Raw genomic sequence first — 18,452 nt, 5'->3', positions numbered from 1 at the left:
AAGCACAGGGGTGGCAGCATCATGTTGTGGGGATGCTTTGCTGCAGGAGGGACTGGTGCACTTCACAAAATAGATAGCATCATGAGGCAGGAAAATTATGTGGATATATTGAAGCAACAGCTCAAGATATCAGTCAGGAAGTTAAAACTTGGTCGCAAATGGGTCTTACAAATGGACAATGACCCCAAGCATACTTCCAAAGTTGTACAAAATGGCTTAAGGACAACAAAGTCAAGGTATTGGAGTGGCCATCACAAAGCCGTGACCTCAATCCCATCTATAATTTTTGGCAGAACTTGATAAGCGTGTGCGAGTAAGGAGGCCTACAAATCTGACTCAGTTACACCAGCTCTGTCAGGAGGAATGGGCCAAAATTCACCCAACTTATTGTGGGAAGCTTTTGAAAGGCTACCCGAAATGTTTGACCCAAGTTAAACAATTTAAAGGCAATGCTACCAGATACTAATTGAGTGTATGTAAACTTCTGACCCCCTGGGAATGTGATGAAAGAAATAAAAGCTGAAATAAATATAAAATCAAATGTATTTATATAGCCCTTCTTACATCAGCTGATATCTCAAAGTGCTGTACAGAAACCCAGCCTAAAACCCCAAACAGCAAGCAATGCAGGTGTAGAAGCACGGTGGCTAGGAAAAACTCCCTAGAAAGGCCAAAACCTAGGAAGAAACCTAGAGAGGAACCAGGCTATGAGGGGTGGCCAGTCCTCTTCTGGCTGTGCCGGGTGGAGTTTATAACAGCACATGGCCTAGATGTTCAAATGTTCATAAATGACCAGCATTGTCAAATAATAATAATCATAGTAGTTGTCGAGGGTGCAACAAGTCAGTAACACAAGAGTAAGAGTCAGTTGGCTTTTTCATAGCCGATCTTTGAGAGTATCTCTACCGCTCCTGCTGTCTCTAGAGAGTTGAAAACAGCAGGTCTGGGACAGGTAGCACGTCCGGTGAATAGGTCAGGGTTCCAGCAGGTCTGGGATAACAGGTCTGGGACAGGTAGCACGTCCGGTGAACAGGTCAGGGTTCCATAGCTGCAAATAATTCTCTCTACTATTATTCTGACATTTCACATTCTTAAAATAAAGTGGTGATCCTAACTGATCTATGAAATATAATTTTTACTTGGATTAAATGTCAGGAATTGTGAACAACTGTGTTTGAATGTATTTGGCTGAGGTGTATGTAAACTTCTGACTTCACTGTATATTATTTGACTGTTCTATTGTCTTTCATTCTGCACATAAACAATATGCTTTATTGTCACATTCACCAGTTAGGTGCAGTGAAATGTGTTGTTTTACAGGGCCACAATAGTAGCACGGCGCCCCTGGAGCAAATTAGGCTTAAGTGCCTTGTTCAAGGGCACATCGGCAGGTTGTCTGTGGATCTCTCCGTGTGCTTGTGGTAGGAGGTGTGGGTCTGCTGGATCTCTCCATGTGTCTGTGGTAGGAGGGGTGGGTCTGCTAGTTTTCTATGGATCTCTCCATGTGTCTGTGGTAGGAGGGGTGGGTCTGCTAGTTTTCTATGGATCTCTCCATGTATCTGTGGTAGGAGGGGTGGGTCTGCTAGTTTTCTATGGATCTCTCCATGTATCTGTGGTAGGAGGGGTGGGTCTGCTAGTTTTCTATGGATCTCTCCATGTGTCTGTGGTAGGAGGGGTGGGTCTGCTAGTTTTCTATGGATCTCTCCATGTGTCTGTGGTAGGAGGGGTGGGTCTGCTAGTTTTCTATGGATCTCTCCATGTGTCTGTGGTAGGAGGGGTGGGTCTGCTAGTTTTCTATGTATCTCTCCATGTGTCTGTGGTAGGAGGGGTGGGTCTGCTAGTTTTCTAGTATAAGTTCACATTTGAGAGTTGGCTTGGTTTTGTCTTCCGGGATGTACAGTACCAGTCTAAAGTTTGGACACCTACTCATTCAAGGGTTTTCCTTTATTTTTTGTTGTTGTAGAATATTCAAAACTATGAAATAACACATATGGAGTCATGTAGTAACCAAAAAGTGTGCAAAGCTGTCAAAGGCAAAGGGTGGCTAATTTGAATAATCTAAAATATATTCTGATTTGTTTAACACTTTTTTGGTTACTACATGATTCCATGTTATTTCATAGTTTTGATGTCATCACTATTATTCTACAATGTAGAAAATAGTAAAAAATAAAGAAAAACCCTTGAATTAGTAGGTGTGTCCAAACTTTTGACTGGTACTATATATATATATATATATATTTGGGTAAATATTGTTAGGAGTAGAATGGTTCGGTCAGAGTTCATAATATAAGTTATTTGGACTAATATGATTTTTTTGTCCTACATTCCACCTTGATCATCAGATCTTCAGCAGACCCATTTCCAAAAACTAAGTTGTTTGTACTTTCAAATAATATTCCTTTCATCAAAAATCCAGTGTACACTGGTGTGCTACAACTTTTAGTTAAAGCATCTTATTACATGGCTGCTCCTTAAAAGGGATGTCAGATGTGTGTGTACCTGGAGCATCTATAAGGGGAACTTTGCCCATAGCAGCACTGAAGCGGCAGTGCTTACCTTGACTTGTCTGTTTCAAGTAGCTTAAACCAAGAAAAATCTAGAGACAGACACTATTTTCAATGGGTTTTAATTACAAATTCATTAACAAAAGTTTTCATACCAAAACAAAAAGGACGGCAATCAAAAATATGGATCTGTGAACAAGCAGCTTGAAACAAGTGCACAGTACATGGGGATGATGTAGGGAATGTAGAGACATGATTCTGGCTAGATCCCAAACTGCTTCCTTTCCTCCACCCCAGGCCTCATGACTGCTGAGAACAGTGTATGGATGGGCTGGGTAGGTCTCGGGCTATCTATACTGCTGAGAGATGTCCAGTCCTTGGAGATCAGTGATCATAGAGTTAAGAAGTCAAGGAAAATGTGTAAGAATGCTGATTGGCACGACCTACAAAAAGGAAACTGGGGTACGCTGTCATTGGCTAAGCTACACCATTTCTCCCTTGCCTGGTTAGCCGTTGTACTGGATGCTGATTGGATGACGGTATGAAAGTTTGATCTAACTAGTGACTTAGTTCTTTTTCTTGCCCTTGCTGGCAGCCTTGGCTGGCATTACCGTGGGAACGGCTGCCTGGTACAGAGCAGCAGACACTTTGTTGATGTAGTAGAGGGCGAACAGAGAGAATATCAGACTGGAGAGAGAGAACAAAATGAAACAGTCAGCACAGCACAATATGGTTTGAGAAGGAAAAAAAACTTCACCCCAAGTTCATTGACTGTCATCATCATCATCATTACTATTCCTTTTTTTCCTATAAGATTTTATTTGATCAACAATACAAAACATACACAAACAAATGACAACATCATACAAACATCAACTACATCACTCCTGCCCAGACCCACCAGCCCTCATCCCCTTATCACTTTCTGTCACATGGCCTCAAACAGCACAAATTTGTTTCTCTCCGTCACCTGCGCACTTTCAATTTTTAGATCGTAAAGCATTTGACCTTTCCATTGCGTAAACAATGAATGATTGGTTGATTTCCAGTTGAAGTATATGTTTTTAAGATGATTGATGAAAGGTGTTGTCCTACCCATTGGGTATCTCACTGCACCCTCATATGCCATGTCTTTAAATATGCAGACAGACTAATTAAAAGCTCATTTACATTGTAATACTTCTGAGCCATCTTTCCAACTCCACCCATAACTTTTGGATTTTATAACATTTCCAGAAGGTCATGAATTATTGAGTCATTAGTAGTTTTACACTTGACATCTCTGCTGTTGTCCTGTAGAATTTGTGAATTGTCTCTTGTATAATAAATTCAATACATGAGTTTATACTGGATTAAGCATACATTTTTGTTAACTGTAATGTCGTTAGTTATGTTCCAACATTACTTCCATCTTGTGCCAATATCAGTTATTTTTTAAATCTTGGTTCCAATAGTTTCTATTTTTTTTCCATGAGATTGTCAGTTGGATAGGCTCTCTGTTATTCCATAAATCCTTCATTTCATCACTGAGTTCAGTTGTCAAGAGTTTCTGTGTTTGGTGCGCCTGGGTTTGTCAGTAGTCTGTGAGTTCATACTTACCATGTGGTGACACACACACGGTGCACCAGCCCAGAGGCAAACAGAGAGAGGCACAGGCACACCAGGACTGGTGGAGATGAGAGAAATGAACACACGTTAAAACAGGACCGAGTGCGTGCTGAGCCGCTATACTATTCAGATGCACCCATAAACATGACAAGAGGCTCAGTGAATGTGTGTGAAACACAGGAAATAGATTCTGTGCATTACTCTGTAGTTGTGAAGACAGACTTACTCTCTGGGAAGATCTTGACCTGGAATCCCTTGCCGAAGATGAGGTTTTCCAGGTTATTGAAGGCCTGGTTGTAGAAAGGGTTAAGGGAAACACACAGTGTTGTGGTGGCTTTATTAGACCTTTAGACATTCAGTGATACTTACTGTATTTATTTATCCCCTTACTGTATTTATTCAACCCCATACTCTATTTATCCCCATACTCTATTTATTTATCCATCTCCATAGTGTATTTATTTGTCTTGCTCCTTTGCACCCCAGTATCTCTACTTGCACATTCATCACTCCAGTGTTTAATTGCTAAATTGTAATTACTTCGCCACCATGGCCTATTTATTGCCTTACCTCCCTTATCCTACCTCATTTGCACACACTGTATATATACTTTTTTTCTACTGTATTATTGACTGTATGTTTGTTTATTCCATGAGTAACTCTGTGTTGTTGTATGTGTCGAACTGCTTTGCTTTATCTCGGCCAGGTTGCAGTTGTAAATGAGAACGTGTTCTCAACTAGCCTACCTGGTTAAATAAAGGTGAAATAAACATTTTAAAAATCCTGCCACCATGACTCACAGTGCTGCATGTGGACTATAGAACCAACCAACCAACTGACTGTCTGCTTCCATCACTTGGGAACACAGAACATAAACAAAGACTTTAGCTGTCTGGCTTTACAAACAGCTTACTCTGACAAGTTTACAACCTTAAGACTATCTGAGGTCTACCTAGACTGCATTGTATGCAGTGCTGCTATGTTGTGGTGTGTTTTGGTGTAAGGAGGATACAGTGAGGGAGCAGATGAAGAGGACAGAGCCCAGGAAGCCTCCCAGGATGGTGAGCAACTCTGTAGAGCCCAGCTGTCTGCTGAACATCTGCATCCCAGCAAACACCAACACAGAGAACAGACTGGACAGAACCAGGGACGTGCCTGTGTTCACCGCTGGAAGGAGGGGAGAGGCAGATTACACATAGTTTGTGACAGTAGTAGAACAATCATCTATGGGGCTGCAGCTGGACTGAAGATTCCAGATTCTAACAGAATAATAATATCAACAATTGGGTTTATATTTAATCTTTGAGTGAGAGAAACATAAGATAACTACCCTATACGAAACATTTCACTGCATCCTAACAGCAATCTTTACGCCACGTCAGTGTACACTCTTGAAAGATTCCGTGTGGAAACACCCTCTCTCGAATACTGAAAATACCTAGCTAGGAAGCTACAAGAAAACTTTAGCATACATTTTGACAACACAGCCTACCTACCGTTAAACTGAAGAAATATATATTGTTGGCAAGTGTATTCTGCACAAAATAACTACGTAACTAACAAAGTTAGCAATGAATGGCAAGCCTAGCGTTACACAGCTAGCTATCGTTAGCTACGTAAACCTTTACGTTTTCTATCCCTCAATACTTATTTTCAACGCACAAACATTGACCAAAATTAAACAGTAGCCTTGCATAACTTACCCATGTTTTGATATTTAATCAATAATTACGTTTTTGACACAAAAGATCATGCGTTTCGATATCCTTTCAAAACACAGGCAGCTCCAGGAACAAGCGCCGTTTCTGCTACCCGGAACTGGTGAGAGGTGGCACACGTAGGAGTCGCATGTGAAGTGCCAATTAGATTCTAGCAACGCAAAAAGTGCGTCAAGACTGACACACCCACTGCACAAATTTTTCAAGGGGGGGTTTATGAAATAAATACTAGATTACACAGGTAAAATACTTTAATCATAAAAAAAAGAATAACACTGACATATAGGGGTGTAGCTACCATCAGATATCACCACATTTTAGATTAATTTAAAAAGCATCTTAAAAGGAAGGAATTATTTACAAGTGACTCTACAATAAAATACAAAACAAACTGGGATAGCTACAGCTTGATAAAACATTTTTTTAGGTAAACGTTTTAAAAAGGTGGTACTAAAATCCTATGGTACACAGGACCATTTAGCATGGTGAAGAGAAAGATGGTTACTTGTGTCTATACATTCAGCGTAGCAATTAGGATCACTACGCTGGAGTTTTTAGAAATCGTCCTCTCTGCCTTGGTACATAAAGTAGCTCTGTTTCCATCTACAACGTCCACAGTCCACAAAACCGTTGAATCCTGAAACACAGACCACAGCTTAAAATAAATAAATAAAATAATCTGACTATTGATGGATAGATAGAGAAAGGTGTGTGTCAAAAGTCAGAAGGCCAGATTCGACCCTATGCTGTCACCGTATCGGATGCTGCAGCTTAGACCACCCACATCTTAACCAGCTCTTTTGTCTTTGTCACTACGATCACCATCCAACATCACTAACATCCGCTATGTCCCCTTGACACTGTTGAACAGTCACAATGTGTCACACACTTGGACAGGTGTGTACAAGTGCTGGGAAGGATGGACACTACATTCCAGACCGAACATCGATGTGAAACACTGCTCTCGGTTATAGTGGCTTCTTCTTCAGTCCGAACACTGCGATGAAGAGTAGGATCTCCACAAACGCAGGGAGAACACTACAGGAGATAGAGAGGATGGCAGCATTATATGCAAAGTATCAACCTGCACGATGCAAAAATGACCCAAATAACTCCAGGTCACACACACGATGTCTGTCTGTCTGTCTGTCTGTCACACACACAAACCTGCAGAAGGCAAAAATAACCCAGTATGTCCAACACTCCCATCTCTGGAAGACAAAGAAAGACAGGGAGACGGATGCACTGCAGTGGACTGCCAACGCTGGAGGAGACGTCAGTCAGGGAAACAAAACCTCTGAGAATCACACACACACACACACACACACACACACACACACACACACACACACACACACACACACACACACACACACACACACACACACACACACACACACACACACACACACAGACCTGCAGAAAGCAAGGATCCACCAGTATATTTCACATGCCCATTGTTCAAACAGAAAGAACAGCAGAGCCACAGAGGCACTGGCATGGGCTGCAGTCGCTAGTGTGTGGATGGAGAGATGGATGAATGGATGGTGTATGGGGAGGGAGTCCTGAGTCAGGGAATCTTAACCAAACCAATAAAAAGATTACTTCCTCAACCTTATATCCGTGTCGATATTTAACGTCCCCTTGCTGATCTGAAAGAAGGGTATAACTTCCTGCATATTGCTTACATCTATCAATTCCCTCCCATGTTCTTCACTATTCCTGGAGACACACTGTGTGCAGGCCTTCATTCTTGCCCAGCACCAACACTCAGCTACTCAACAAAACATCAAGACCTTGAGTAGCCTACTTGTTGATGTGACTGGCCACGCAAAATTAGTACTGGGCAAGAACGAAAGCACACTGTAGTTCTCCAGGACTAGGACTGGTGACCACTGCTGTACTATGCATTATGTGTACTTTGGTAATGTACAGAGTTTTGTGGAAGAGTTTTGAGAACATGTAAAGGATACAGAGGAGGCCCTGGGTGCAGTTGAACATAGACACACCAGAGAAGAAGCCAGCCAGCTCTATAGCAAACAGACCCATGGTGACTGACAACGCTACCACCAACCTAGAAGAGAGAGACAGAGAAAGATAGAGAGGAGAGAAAGATAGAGAGAGAGAGTGTGTAAGACAAGTGATTTATCAAAACCTATAGCAATTCTTTTTGGATAGACTGTGTGCGTGTGCGTGTGCAGGGTTAGGAGTCCTGTCCTGGGTGAAAGATGCTTACTTGGTGTCCTCCTTGTCGTATTGGTCCTGTGTGAAATCCAAAGGCAGGCAAGCTTCAACATTGTTCTCCTGTGGGACAATGAGTATGATTATTAGATAGATCTACACAGTATCACTAGATTCTGAGCACGGTTCAAACACAATATATTATAGAAGAGCATGTTGATGATGTCGTGAACAACAACTGGTGTCTTCTAGATGCCAGATACAGACATGAGACATGTCACACAGAGGATATGGTTTGTCCAGAACCTTGCCAGTACTCAGAACTCGTGAACATACCCGTGACCAGAAAATGGTGATGACGATGACGAGGTGAGCAGTGAGAGTCAGGAATCGAGCCGGGACCAGGCTGCTGACTGCAGACATTGCTCCAGCAAAGATGTGCCTGTATGGCTACTATGGTACCTAGAATAAAGAGGCGGAATAGGCAAACGTTGACAAGTAACGTTAATATTGCCAAAAGAAACAACAAAATCCGTGTGTTGACTTGAGCCTGCTACAATGCAATACAATATTGGCTGTAAATGTTAGCTAGACTACTAACGTTAACGTTAAGACTACTCAAATGAATGTTAACAGCACTTTATATACAATGTGTAGACTAAGTAATGTTACTATTAGCAAATGTATAAGCTAATTTATCCGCACACTCACCTTGATAGTGCTAACTTAGCTAGCTAATGTACCCAATACAGGACATACGACGTTGTTCAACTCGTTAGTCAATATTTGAAGCCAAAAACTAGCAACATTTGATGATTTATTGACCATTAATTGAAACAACTGTGTATAGGACTAGAAACAAGCTGCAGGCATGGTTTAGCTCGTTGCTACAACAACTTAAATCTGGGGTGCGTTCAAGAACGTAGAGTTTCGTTAACGATTTAGGACGGAAACAGACGAGTTGAGGATGAGGAACGCTTCTTCATGAACGCATCATTTTAGTAGCGTTTTGTAATCTCACGTCGCCATCTAGTGGCAAGAATAAAATCTCCCCACTGGAAGCCGGAGGTAGGGGGGGCGGGGGTAGGATGACCTCAGGTCTCCCCACTGTAAGACAGAGGTAGGGGGAGCGGGGTAGGATGACCTCAGGTCTCCCCACTGGAAGCCGGAGGTAGGGGGGGCGGGGGTAGGATGACCTCAGGTCTCCCCACTGTAAGACAGAGGTAGGGGGAGCGGGGGTAGGATGACCTCAGGTCTCCCCACTGGAAGCCGGAGGTAGGGGGGGCGGGGGTAGGATGACCTCAGGTCTCCCTACTGTAAGACAGAGGTAGGGGGAGCGGGGATAGGATGACCTCAGGTCTCCCCACTGTAAGACAGAGGTAGGGGGAGCGGGGGTAGGATGACCTCAGGTCTCCACACTGGAAGCCAGAGGTAGGGGGAGCAGGTATGGATGACCTCAGGTCTCCCCACTGGAAGCGGAGGTAGGGGGAGCGGGGGTAGGATGACCTCAGGTCTCCCCACTGGAAGCGGAGGTAGGGGGAGCGAGGGTAGGATGACCTCAGGTCTCCCCACTGGAAGCCAGAGGTAGGGGGAGTGGGGGTAGGATGACCTCAGGTCTCCCCACTGGAAGCGGAGGTAGGGGGAGCGGGGGTAGGATGACCTCAGGTCTCCCCACTGGAAGCCAGAGGTAGGGGGAGCGGGGGTAGGATGACCTCAGGTCTTCCCACTGGAAGCCGGAGGTAGGGGGAGCGGGGGTAGGATGACCTCAGGTCTCCCCACTGGAAGCCAGAGGTAGGGGGGTGGGGGTAGGATGACCTCAGGTCTCCCCACTGTAAGACAGAGGTAGGGGGAGCGGGGGTAGGATGACCTCAGGTCTCCTCACTGGAAGCCGGAGGTAGGGGGGGCGGGGGTAGGATGACATCAGGTCTCCCCACTGTAAGACAGAGGTAGGGGGAGCGGAGTTAGGTTGACCTCAGGTCTCCCCACTGGAAGACAGAGGTAGGGGGAGCGGGGGTAGGATGACCTCAGGTCTCCCCACTGGAAGCCGGAGGTAGGGGGAGCGGGGGTAGGATGACCTCAGGTCTCCCCACTGGAAGTCGGAGGTAGGGGGAGCGGGGGTAGGATGTAGGAGGTAGGGGCAGCGGGGGGATCTATGAAATAGCGCACCTCTAACTTTGTACAGTACTAATGCAATTAGTAAAATCAGTCACACTACGAAATGCTACCAAATAAACCACAATTCATTCATAATACTGTGAATATATAGTTTCACAGACATATTGTTGCATTTTTTCTGGTGTGTGCGAAATTGTTAAGAATAAAATAAAACCAGTCTGCACACCACCAAGGTGAATTGGTTTAGTCTTGACTCTTGGTTGACAGTGCTGGGGGGATGGGTAATTTATTGATGCTCCAGTGACAAATCAACCCAAATTTGTTTCTATTTGTCTTTGTATCTTATTTTTGTATATATTTTTATATTTGTATAGTTTTAAATGTTATGTTTATTTATTTGTGTTCCAAATGTCAGAATACAAATTACAGTTAGTGCAGAATGGTGCTTTTTTTTGGGGGGGGGGGGGGGTTCGCCCAGGGAGCCATACAAGCTAGAACCGCCACTGCACAGGCACACACACACACTAAGATAGAGCGAGAGAGAGAGCATTTGAACCTGTTTCACTCAGCAGAAATCACCACGCACGCTCTATCCCCACTATTGAACATCACCATATCAGCGCGAGCCCAGTGGAATGGGACAGAAGTCAACGCTGCGCACTCCAGACCATATACACCCGGTCAGACTAATATGCGATAGCCTATACCTATTGACCAAGCTTTTAACATTTTTCTTTATTCACCATAGCACAACATATTTGAATATATTACTAGGCCTGGGCTACGATTGTGAATTTGACAGACCGCGTTTTGATCCTAAAGGATGGCTGAAGCAGAACTACAGGCGTTTACGTCTATGATGGACGCACTCGTTCAAATCAGCGTAAGTGTGGTGATGATTAATTAGACCTATTTGTTTACCATAAATGTGATGTGGAGACTGGAGCCTATTTTGTTATTGTGTAGGCCACCAGACCTAGGCTATAGCAAACATAAATGTGGTAAGGTTACCTGTATTTCAACTGGCCGTTCAGAGAGAAATGCCTCAGCTAAGCTATATATATATATATATATATATATAATGTTATTAATATTGCATAATGTTTTTAGTTAAATTGTGTTTTCAGCACGCCACGTAGGCTAGCCTACACAATATATAGAGGCCTTCACATCCATTTTGGCATCAACATTTCATCATCCTTCATACATTATTCTTAGGCTATATTTTTCTTCAATGTGAAATGGTCTGCTTTTGTTATTAGATTGACTAAAATTCAACCAGACATTCATTAATAAGTCTGAGCTATAAATTAGAAATGGGTGGTATTTGGCTCCAACACTTTGGCTTGACGCCAGCGGCTGGTCACTATTGGCTGGTTATTGACACACCTAGCTAGGAGGTAAAGGTGAAAGGAGGATTAAATAGATCGCCAATATATATATATTTGAAGCCTATCGGTCGAATGCGTACCCCAGCATGCACAAAAACAAGTGGTCCGATGATATGATTTGCCATCTCGCAACACGGTGAGCAGGGAACGGATGATTTTTGTCGCCATAGAAACGGGATTCAGGGAGCACCAGCACGCGGCGGCGGTCTTGGCTCTCGCGCCACATAGGTGCAGAAACCCCCCAGAGCGCAGAAAGGAAAGGACCCGCTGACACCGGCTATTCTGGCCGAGCCAGGGAAAGAAAAAAACATTGATAGAGGAGAGAGAGAGAGAGGTGTAGTCATTCTTATTGAAGCCTAATCGATGTGAATGCAATTTTCCCGGTAGCCAGTAGCCTTGGCCTATCATGAATCCCGTTGATATTTCTACATCCGGCCTAGGGAAGGTGAAGTCGACTAGACCTTGCCCGGTAATATAGCTTATTTTGTGCGTTGAAATCCAATTTAATGTAATTCATTGTTCCCATAAAATGAATATCTTCTCACCATCATGGTGGCTTGTGTTAACTGAACTGAGGAAGGTTAGAATCACGCAAATAGTCCTACAACAAAGCTATAGATAGAGGGATCTATTACTCCTCTGTAGTGGGTTTACATCATGCTGTTGGCCAGACAGAGCTGGAATGAAGTGATTAGACTCATATTTAAGGAGACTGGCGTGGCACCTTAGTCAGCCCTGGCCCGGGTATTTATGCACACACACACACCTGCTTTCTCCTTTCATGTGTCCAACATAGATTCTAAACCAGGAATGGTTCAATAATGTAAGATGCTGTTTCTCTCTATCTCTCTCCCTCTCTCTCATCTCGTTCTCTTTCTCTCTCTCTCTCTCCTCTATTTAGAGCAGTTAAGTTATTCCTCTGCCTCATTCTCACTCCTGTTTTCACTTCCCCCTCTTTCCCCTCACACCCTCTCCCCTGCTCACTCACCCTTTATTTGCTTCCCCCCTCCCTGCTCCTCTAACTCCTCTCCCCGTCTCTCTTCTATCTCCAACCCCTTATCCCCACCATCCTTTCCTCTCTCCTCCTCCAGTCTAACATGAAGAGTATGGAGCGGGAGCTGCATTGCCCAGTGTGTACTGAGATGGTGAAGCAGCCCATCATCCTGCCGTGCCAGCACAGTGTGTGTCTGCTGTGTGCTGCTGAGGTGTTAATCCAGAGAGGATACCCTCCCCCAGACCTCCCCCCAGAGCCCAACTCCCCGGCCGCCTCCCCCAACACACGCTCCCCGCGCGGGGCACGCAGACCCCTGCCCAAGACCACCGACCGCCTGGACCGCGTCCTCAGACCAGGTGGGTTAATGTGTGTGTGAATGCTGATATCGATCTCACTTGTGTGCCAGTGCCTGCAGATGAGAGTGACATCATCATTAGATCAGCATCTGACTTGGTTTTACTGGCCAGTGAAGATGGTTCATACCAGAGCCATATATATATTATTTATTTCAGCTTTTATTTCTTTCATCACATTCCCAGTGGGTCAGAAGTTTACATACACTCAATAGGTATTTGGTAGCGTTGCCTTTAAATTGTTTAACTTGGGTCAAACGTTTCAGGTAGCCTTCCAAAAGCTTCCCACAATAAGTTGGCCCATTCCTCCTGACAGCTGGTGTAACTGAGTCAGGTTTGTAGGCCTCCTTGCTCGCACACGCTTTTTCAGTTCTGCCCACACATTTTCTATGGGATTGAGGTCAGGGCTTTGTGATGGCAACTCCAATACCTTGACTTTGTTGTCCTTAAGCCATTTTGCCACAACTTTGGAAGTATGCTTGAGGTCATTGCTGTTGTTCTGAGATTGATTTGCATTTTTCGCACCAAAATACGTCCATCTCTAGGAGACAGAACGCGTCTCCTTCCTGAGCAGTATGGCGGCTGCGTGGTCCCATGGTGTTTATACTTGCGTACTATTGTTTGTACAGCTGAACGTGGTACATTCAGGCATTTGGAAATTGCTCCCAAGGATGAACCAGACTTGTGGAGGTCTACAATTTGTTTTCTGAGATCTTTGCTGATTTCTTTTGATTTTCCCATGATGTCAAGCAAAGAGGCACTGAGTTTGAAGGAGGCCTTGAAATACATCCACAGGTACACCTCCAATTGACTCAAATTATGTCAATTAGCCTATCAGGAGCTTCTAAAGCCATGACATAATTTTCAGGAATTTTCCGAGCTGTTTAAAGGCACAGTCAACTTAGTGTATGTAAACTTATGACCCACTGGAATTGTGATACAGTGAATTATAAGTGAAATAATCTGTAAACAATTGTTGGAAAAATTACTTGTGTCATGCACAAAGTAGATGTCCTAACCAACTTGCCAAAACTATAGTTTGTTAACAAGACATTTGTGGAGTGGTTGAAAAACAAGTTTTAGTGACTCCAACCTAAGTGTATGTAAACTTCCGACTTCAACTCTATGTAGGAGAAAGAGTCGCTCTCGGAACATTCAACTGCAATGGCCCAACTCTCTATATACACAGAGTATACTAAACATTAGGAACCCCCTTTTGCCCTCAGAACAGCCTTCAATTCAAGGTGTTGAAAGCATTTCACTTGGATGCTGGTCCATGTTGACTCCAATGCTTTCCACAGTTGTGTCAAGTTTGCTGGATGTCCTTTGGGTGGTGGACCATTCTTGATACACACAGGAAACTGTTCAGCGTAAAAACCCAGAAACGTTGCAGTTCTTGACACAAACTGGTGTGCCTGACACCTACTACCACACCCTGTTCAAAGGCACATACATCTTTTGTGTTGCTCATGCACCCTCTGAATGACACACATACACAATCCATGTCTCAATTGTCTCAAGGATTACAATCCTTCTTTAACCTGTCTCCTCCCTTTCATCTACACTGATTGAAGTGGATTTAACAAGTGACATCAATAAGGGATCATATCTTTCACCTGGATTCACCTGGTCAGTCTATGTCAGGGAATGAGCAGGTGTTCCTAATGTTTTGTAGATGCAGTGTATATGACTGGTTCATACATCACAACACTTCAAAGACACATGAAATGTTCATATGACATATTTATTATTTATGTTGAGAGAGAGTTGGGGGGCAGTAGAGTGTGTGTGTGTGTGTGTGTGTGTGTGTGTGTTTGAACTAGCAGGTGTTCTAGGTGTGAAGCAGCCGTTTCTGTCTGTGTCAGCATGTAGTGTGCAGTGCAGTCAGGGGATAGAAAAGTATGGCTCTAGTTCTATCAAACTGTGTTGGAACTATCACACTCATACTGATTACTTTCTGTCTCCTCTCTCCCTCTCCAAACGTACCCCCTCCTCCCCCCCACCTCCCCTCCTCCCCCCACCTCTCAGGTTTTGGGACGTACCCTGGGCGTCGTCGTAAGGACATGTCTCCTGCCCCCATGCTGTTCCCCTGTCCGTCCTGTCACAAAGAGGTGGAGCTGGGGGAGAGAGGACTGACCGATTGCCTCAGGAATCTCACCTTGGAACGCATCGTAGAGAGGTACACACACACACACACACACACACACACACAGACAGACAGACAGACAGACAGACAGACAGACAGACAGACAGACAGACAGACAGACAGACACGTAGAGAGAGTTGCTCACTTACTTACAGAGGAATGTAGGTTCTGAACCAATCCTGCAGGAAAAAAAGATAAGCACAGAAAGAAGGAAAAGTCAATAGTGCTTTATAAATGGGACAGAAAATCATTGGTTTTGGTATGGGGAGAACCCCCCCCCCCCTCATCCTGAAGCAGGGCCTAACGAGCTGAGTGTGTGGGAACTGGGAAGCTGAGGTGACTTCATAATCCACACGAACATCAAATGGACTTTCTGAACAACAAGTTGAGGTTCTGAATGCTTCAAGAAACAAACACATAGACATTGTGATTCTCATAAATAGCCTCCTTTCCTTGTTTCCTTTCCTTCATTAGTAGTGATCTGAAAGAGAGGAAGAGAGGAGGCCTTTGTAGACTACTGAGATTCACATAGAGAAGGGAAGAGAGAGAGGATGGAAGAGAGATTTGGGAGAAGTATAGGGCGAGAGTAGGAAAGAATTGGGATGAAAGAGAGAGAGAGGGAGGGAGGGAGAATAGCCATTGTTGTTTGAGACGCAGCAGCAGCAGTTTGAGAGGAATTTGCAGCAGCTGCTCTCTCTCTCCCCCCTGGAAGATGGGTTGTCTCTGTCAGTAAAGCGTGACTGGGCATGTTGAGTCCATAGCTCACTGGAAGTAGAAACAGTGCGGTCTGCAGGAACACAGAACACAGCTGAAGGATCCAGGTCAGGAAGTTGGATAAGATTTAAAACAACATACATCTGAAAGCAGAGCAGAAGAGGACAGAACAGAACGTACAGTAGCACATTTAGCTCATGCCCCCTCTCTTTCTCACCTCTCATCCCCCCCCTTCCTAATTTACCTAACCCACGTCCAATCTCGCTCTCTCTCTCTCTCTCTCTCTCTCTCTCTCTCTCTCTCTCTCTCTTTTTCTCTCTCTCTCTCCACAGTGATCTTGGACAGTGACATCATTATGGTTTAATGTTGCTCTGTGTTCTCTGACTGTCCTCTTTTTGTATCAACCCCCACCCTCTCCACTGTTTCTCCCCCCTGTCTGCCTCCAGGTACAGACACACAGTGAGCCTGGGCAGCGTGGCTATAATGTGTGGCTTCTGTAAGGCTCCTCAGTCCTTGGAGGCCACTAAGGGCTGTGCTGACTGCAGGTCCAACTTCTGCAACGAGTGTTTCAAGCTCTACCACCCCTGGGGTACGCTCCGCTCCCAGCACGAACACATACTGCCCACCAACAACTTCAGACCCAAGGTATGTGTGTGTGTGTGTGTGTGTGTGTGTGTGTGTGTGTGTGTGTGTGTGTGTGTGTGTGTTTACGTAGTATTTGGGGGGTGTATGTAAGGGTTAACTATGTTCATGAAATTGCTGTTTTTGTCCTGTATTTCCCTCTTCTCTGTATCTATAACTATCTCTAGAACTTCTTTACCTGTTTCATCTACAGTACCTCTCTCTCTCTCTCTTCACCTGTTTCCTCTACAGCCACTATCTCTATAACTTCTTTACCTGTTTCCTCTACAGTCACTATCTCTATAACTTCTTTACCTGTTTCATCTATAGTACCTCTCTCTCACTTCACCTGTTTTATCTACAATACCTCTCTCTCTCTCTTTCTATCTGCACCTGTTTCCTTTACAGTACCTCTCACTCTCTCCTTCACCTGTTTCCTCTACAGTCACTATCTCTATAACTTCTTTACCTGTTTCATCTACAGTACCTCTCTCTCTCTCCTTCACCTGTTTCATCTACAGTCACTATCTCTATAACTTATTTATCTGTTTCCTCTACAGTCACTATCTCTATAACTTCTTTACCTGTTTCATCTACAGTCACTATCTCTATAACTTCTTTACCTGTTTCCTCTACAGTCACTATCTCTATAACTTATTTATCTGTTTCCTCTACAGTCACTATCTCTATAACTTCTTCACCTGTTTCCTCTACAGTCACTATCTCTATAACTTCTTTACCTGTTTCATCTACAGTCACTATCTCTATAACTTATTTTCCTGTTTCCTCTACAGTCACTATCTCTATAACTTCTTTACCTGTTTCCTCTACAGTCACTATCTCTATAACTTATTTATCTGTTTCCTCTACAGTCACTATCGCTATAACTTCTTCACCTGTTTCCTCTACAGTCACTATCTCTATAACTTCTTTACCTGTTTCATCTACAGTCACTATCTCTATAACTTATTTTCCTGTTTCCTCTACAGTCACTATCTCTAGAACTTCTTTACCTGTTTCATCTACAGTACCTATCTCTCACTCTTTCTCTCTTCACCTGTTTCCTGTACAGTCCCTCTCTCTCTCTCTCTCTCTCTTTCTCTCCTCACCTGTTTCATCTACAATACCTCTCTCTTTCTCTCCTCACCTGTTTCCTGTACAGTCCCTCTCTCTCTCTCTCCTTAACCTGTTTCATCTACAATACCTCTCTCTCTCTCTTTCTCTTCTCACCTGTTTCCTGTACAGTCCCTCTCTCTCCTTTACCTGTTTCTTCTACAGTACCTCTCGCTCCTTCACGTTTCCTCTACAGTACCTCTCTCTCCTTCACGTTTCCTCTACAGTACCTCTCTCTCTCCTTCACCTGTTTCCTCTACAGTACCTCTCTCTCTCTCCCTCACCTGTTTCCTCTACAGTACCTCTCTCTCTCTCCCTCACCTGTTTCCTCTACAGTACCTCTCTCTCTCCTTCACGTTTCCTCTACAGTACCTCTCACTCTCCTTCACGTTTCCTCTACAGTACCTCTCTCTCTCCTTCACCTGTTTCCTCTACAGTACCTCTCTCTCCTTCACCTGTTTCCTCCACAGTACCTTTCTCTCTCCTTCACCTGTTTCCTCTACAGTACCTCTCTCTCTCCTTCACGTTTCCTTTACAGTACCTCTCTTTCCTTCACATTTCCTCTACATTACCTCTCTCTCTCCTTCACCTGTTTCCTCTACAGTACCTCTCTCACTCCTTCACCTGTTTCCTCTACATTACCTCTCTCTCTCCTTCACCTGTTTCCTCTACAGTACCTCTCTCTCTCCTTCACCTGTTTCCTCTACAGTACCTCTCTCTCTCCTTCACCTGTTTCTTCTACAGTATCTCTCTCTTCTTCACGTTTCCTCTACAGTACCTCTCTCTCTCCTTCACGTTTCCTCCACAGTACCTCTCTCTCCTTTACCTGTTTCTTCAACAGTACCTCTCTCTCTCCTTCATGTTTCCTCAAACAGTACCTCTCTCTCTCCTTCACGTTTCCTCTGCAGTACCTCTCTCTCTCCTTCACGTTTCCTCTACAGTACCTCTCTTTCCTTCACATTTCCTCAAACAGTACCTCTCTCACTCCTTC

The 18,452-nt window shown here is 44.1% G+C and overlaps 3 protein-coding genes across 7 annotated transcripts in view; 1 reads left to right on the top strand and 2 right to left on the bottom strand.

The window, feature by feature from the left end:
* Window positions 1-2,612: 2,612 nt before the first annotated feature.
* LOC106574234 (keratinocyte-associated protein 2) lies at window positions 2,613-5,974 on the bottom strand. Of its 2 annotated transcripts, XR_006759979.1 has the most exons (6): window positions 5,819-5,974; window positions 5,128-5,282; window positions 4,342-4,405; window positions 4,107-4,173; window positions 2,880-3,194; window positions 2,613-2,840 (listed from the first exon to the last, which is right to left on the bottom strand). XR_006759979.1 is itself a non-coding variant. In XM_014149955.2 (5 exons), the coding sequence occupies exons 1-5, from the start codon at window positions 5,820-5,822 to the stop codon at window positions 3,074-3,076; spliced, it is 411 nt and encodes a 136-aa protein (XP_014005430.1). In that variant the 5' UTR covers window positions 5,823-5,974; the 3' UTR covers window positions 2,613-3,073. The 2 variants fall into 2 exon arrangements, 1 of the variants encoding a protein (XP_014005430.1); XM_014149955.2 differs by having other exon boundaries at window positions 2,613-3,194.
* A 95-nt stretch (window positions 5,975-6,069) lies between these two features.
* On the bottom strand, window positions 6,070-11,699 carry LOC106574226 (transmembrane protein 107). Of its 4 annotated transcripts, none has more exons than XM_045698849.1 (7): window positions 11,601-11,699; window positions 8,351-8,476; window positions 8,070-8,137; window positions 7,807-7,907; window positions 7,250-7,346; window positions 7,001-7,044; window positions 6,070-6,871 (listed from the first exon to the last, which is right to left on the bottom strand). In XM_045698849.1, the coding sequence occupies exons 2-7, from the start codon at window positions 8,435-8,437 to the stop codon at window positions 6,819-6,821; spliced, it is 450 nt and encodes a 149-aa protein (XP_045554805.1). In that variant the 5' UTR covers window positions 8,438-8,476; window positions 11,601-11,699; the 3' UTR covers window positions 6,070-6,818. The 4 variants fall into 4 exon arrangements, with proteins under 4 accessions (XP_045554805.1, XP_014005395.1, XP_014005405.1 ...); XM_014149920.2 differs by lacking the exon at window positions 11,601-11,699 and adding an exon at window positions 8,726-8,979; XM_014149930.2 differs by lacking the exons at window positions 7,001-7,044; window positions 11,601-11,699 and adding an exon at window positions 8,726-8,979.
* Window positions 10,671-18,452, top strand: part of LOC106600035 (tripartite motif-containing protein 46) — a 24,464-nt gene continuing 16,682 nt past the window's right edge. The window contains exons 1-4 of the mRNA XM_045698845.1: window positions 10,671-11,012; window positions 12,612-12,870; window positions 14,896-15,046; window positions 16,174-16,372. Of these exons, the coding sequence (XP_045554801.1) occupies window positions 10,953-11,012; window positions 12,612-12,870; window positions 14,896-15,046; window positions 16,174-16,372 (669 nt within the window). The 5' untranslated portion in view covers window positions 10,671-10,952. The remainder of the gene's footprint in view (window positions 11,013-12,611; window positions 12,871-14,895; window positions 15,047-16,173; window positions 16,373-18,452) is intronic.

This window comes from Salmo salar, chromosome ssa02 (assembly GCF_905237065.1).
Source record: "Salmo salar chromosome ssa02, Ssal_v3.1, whole genome shotgun sequence".
NCBI lineage: Eukaryota > Metazoa > Chordata > Actinopteri > Salmoniformes > Salmonidae > Salmo > Salmo salar.
This window is presented reverse-complemented; position numbering and strand designations above follow the sequence as displayed.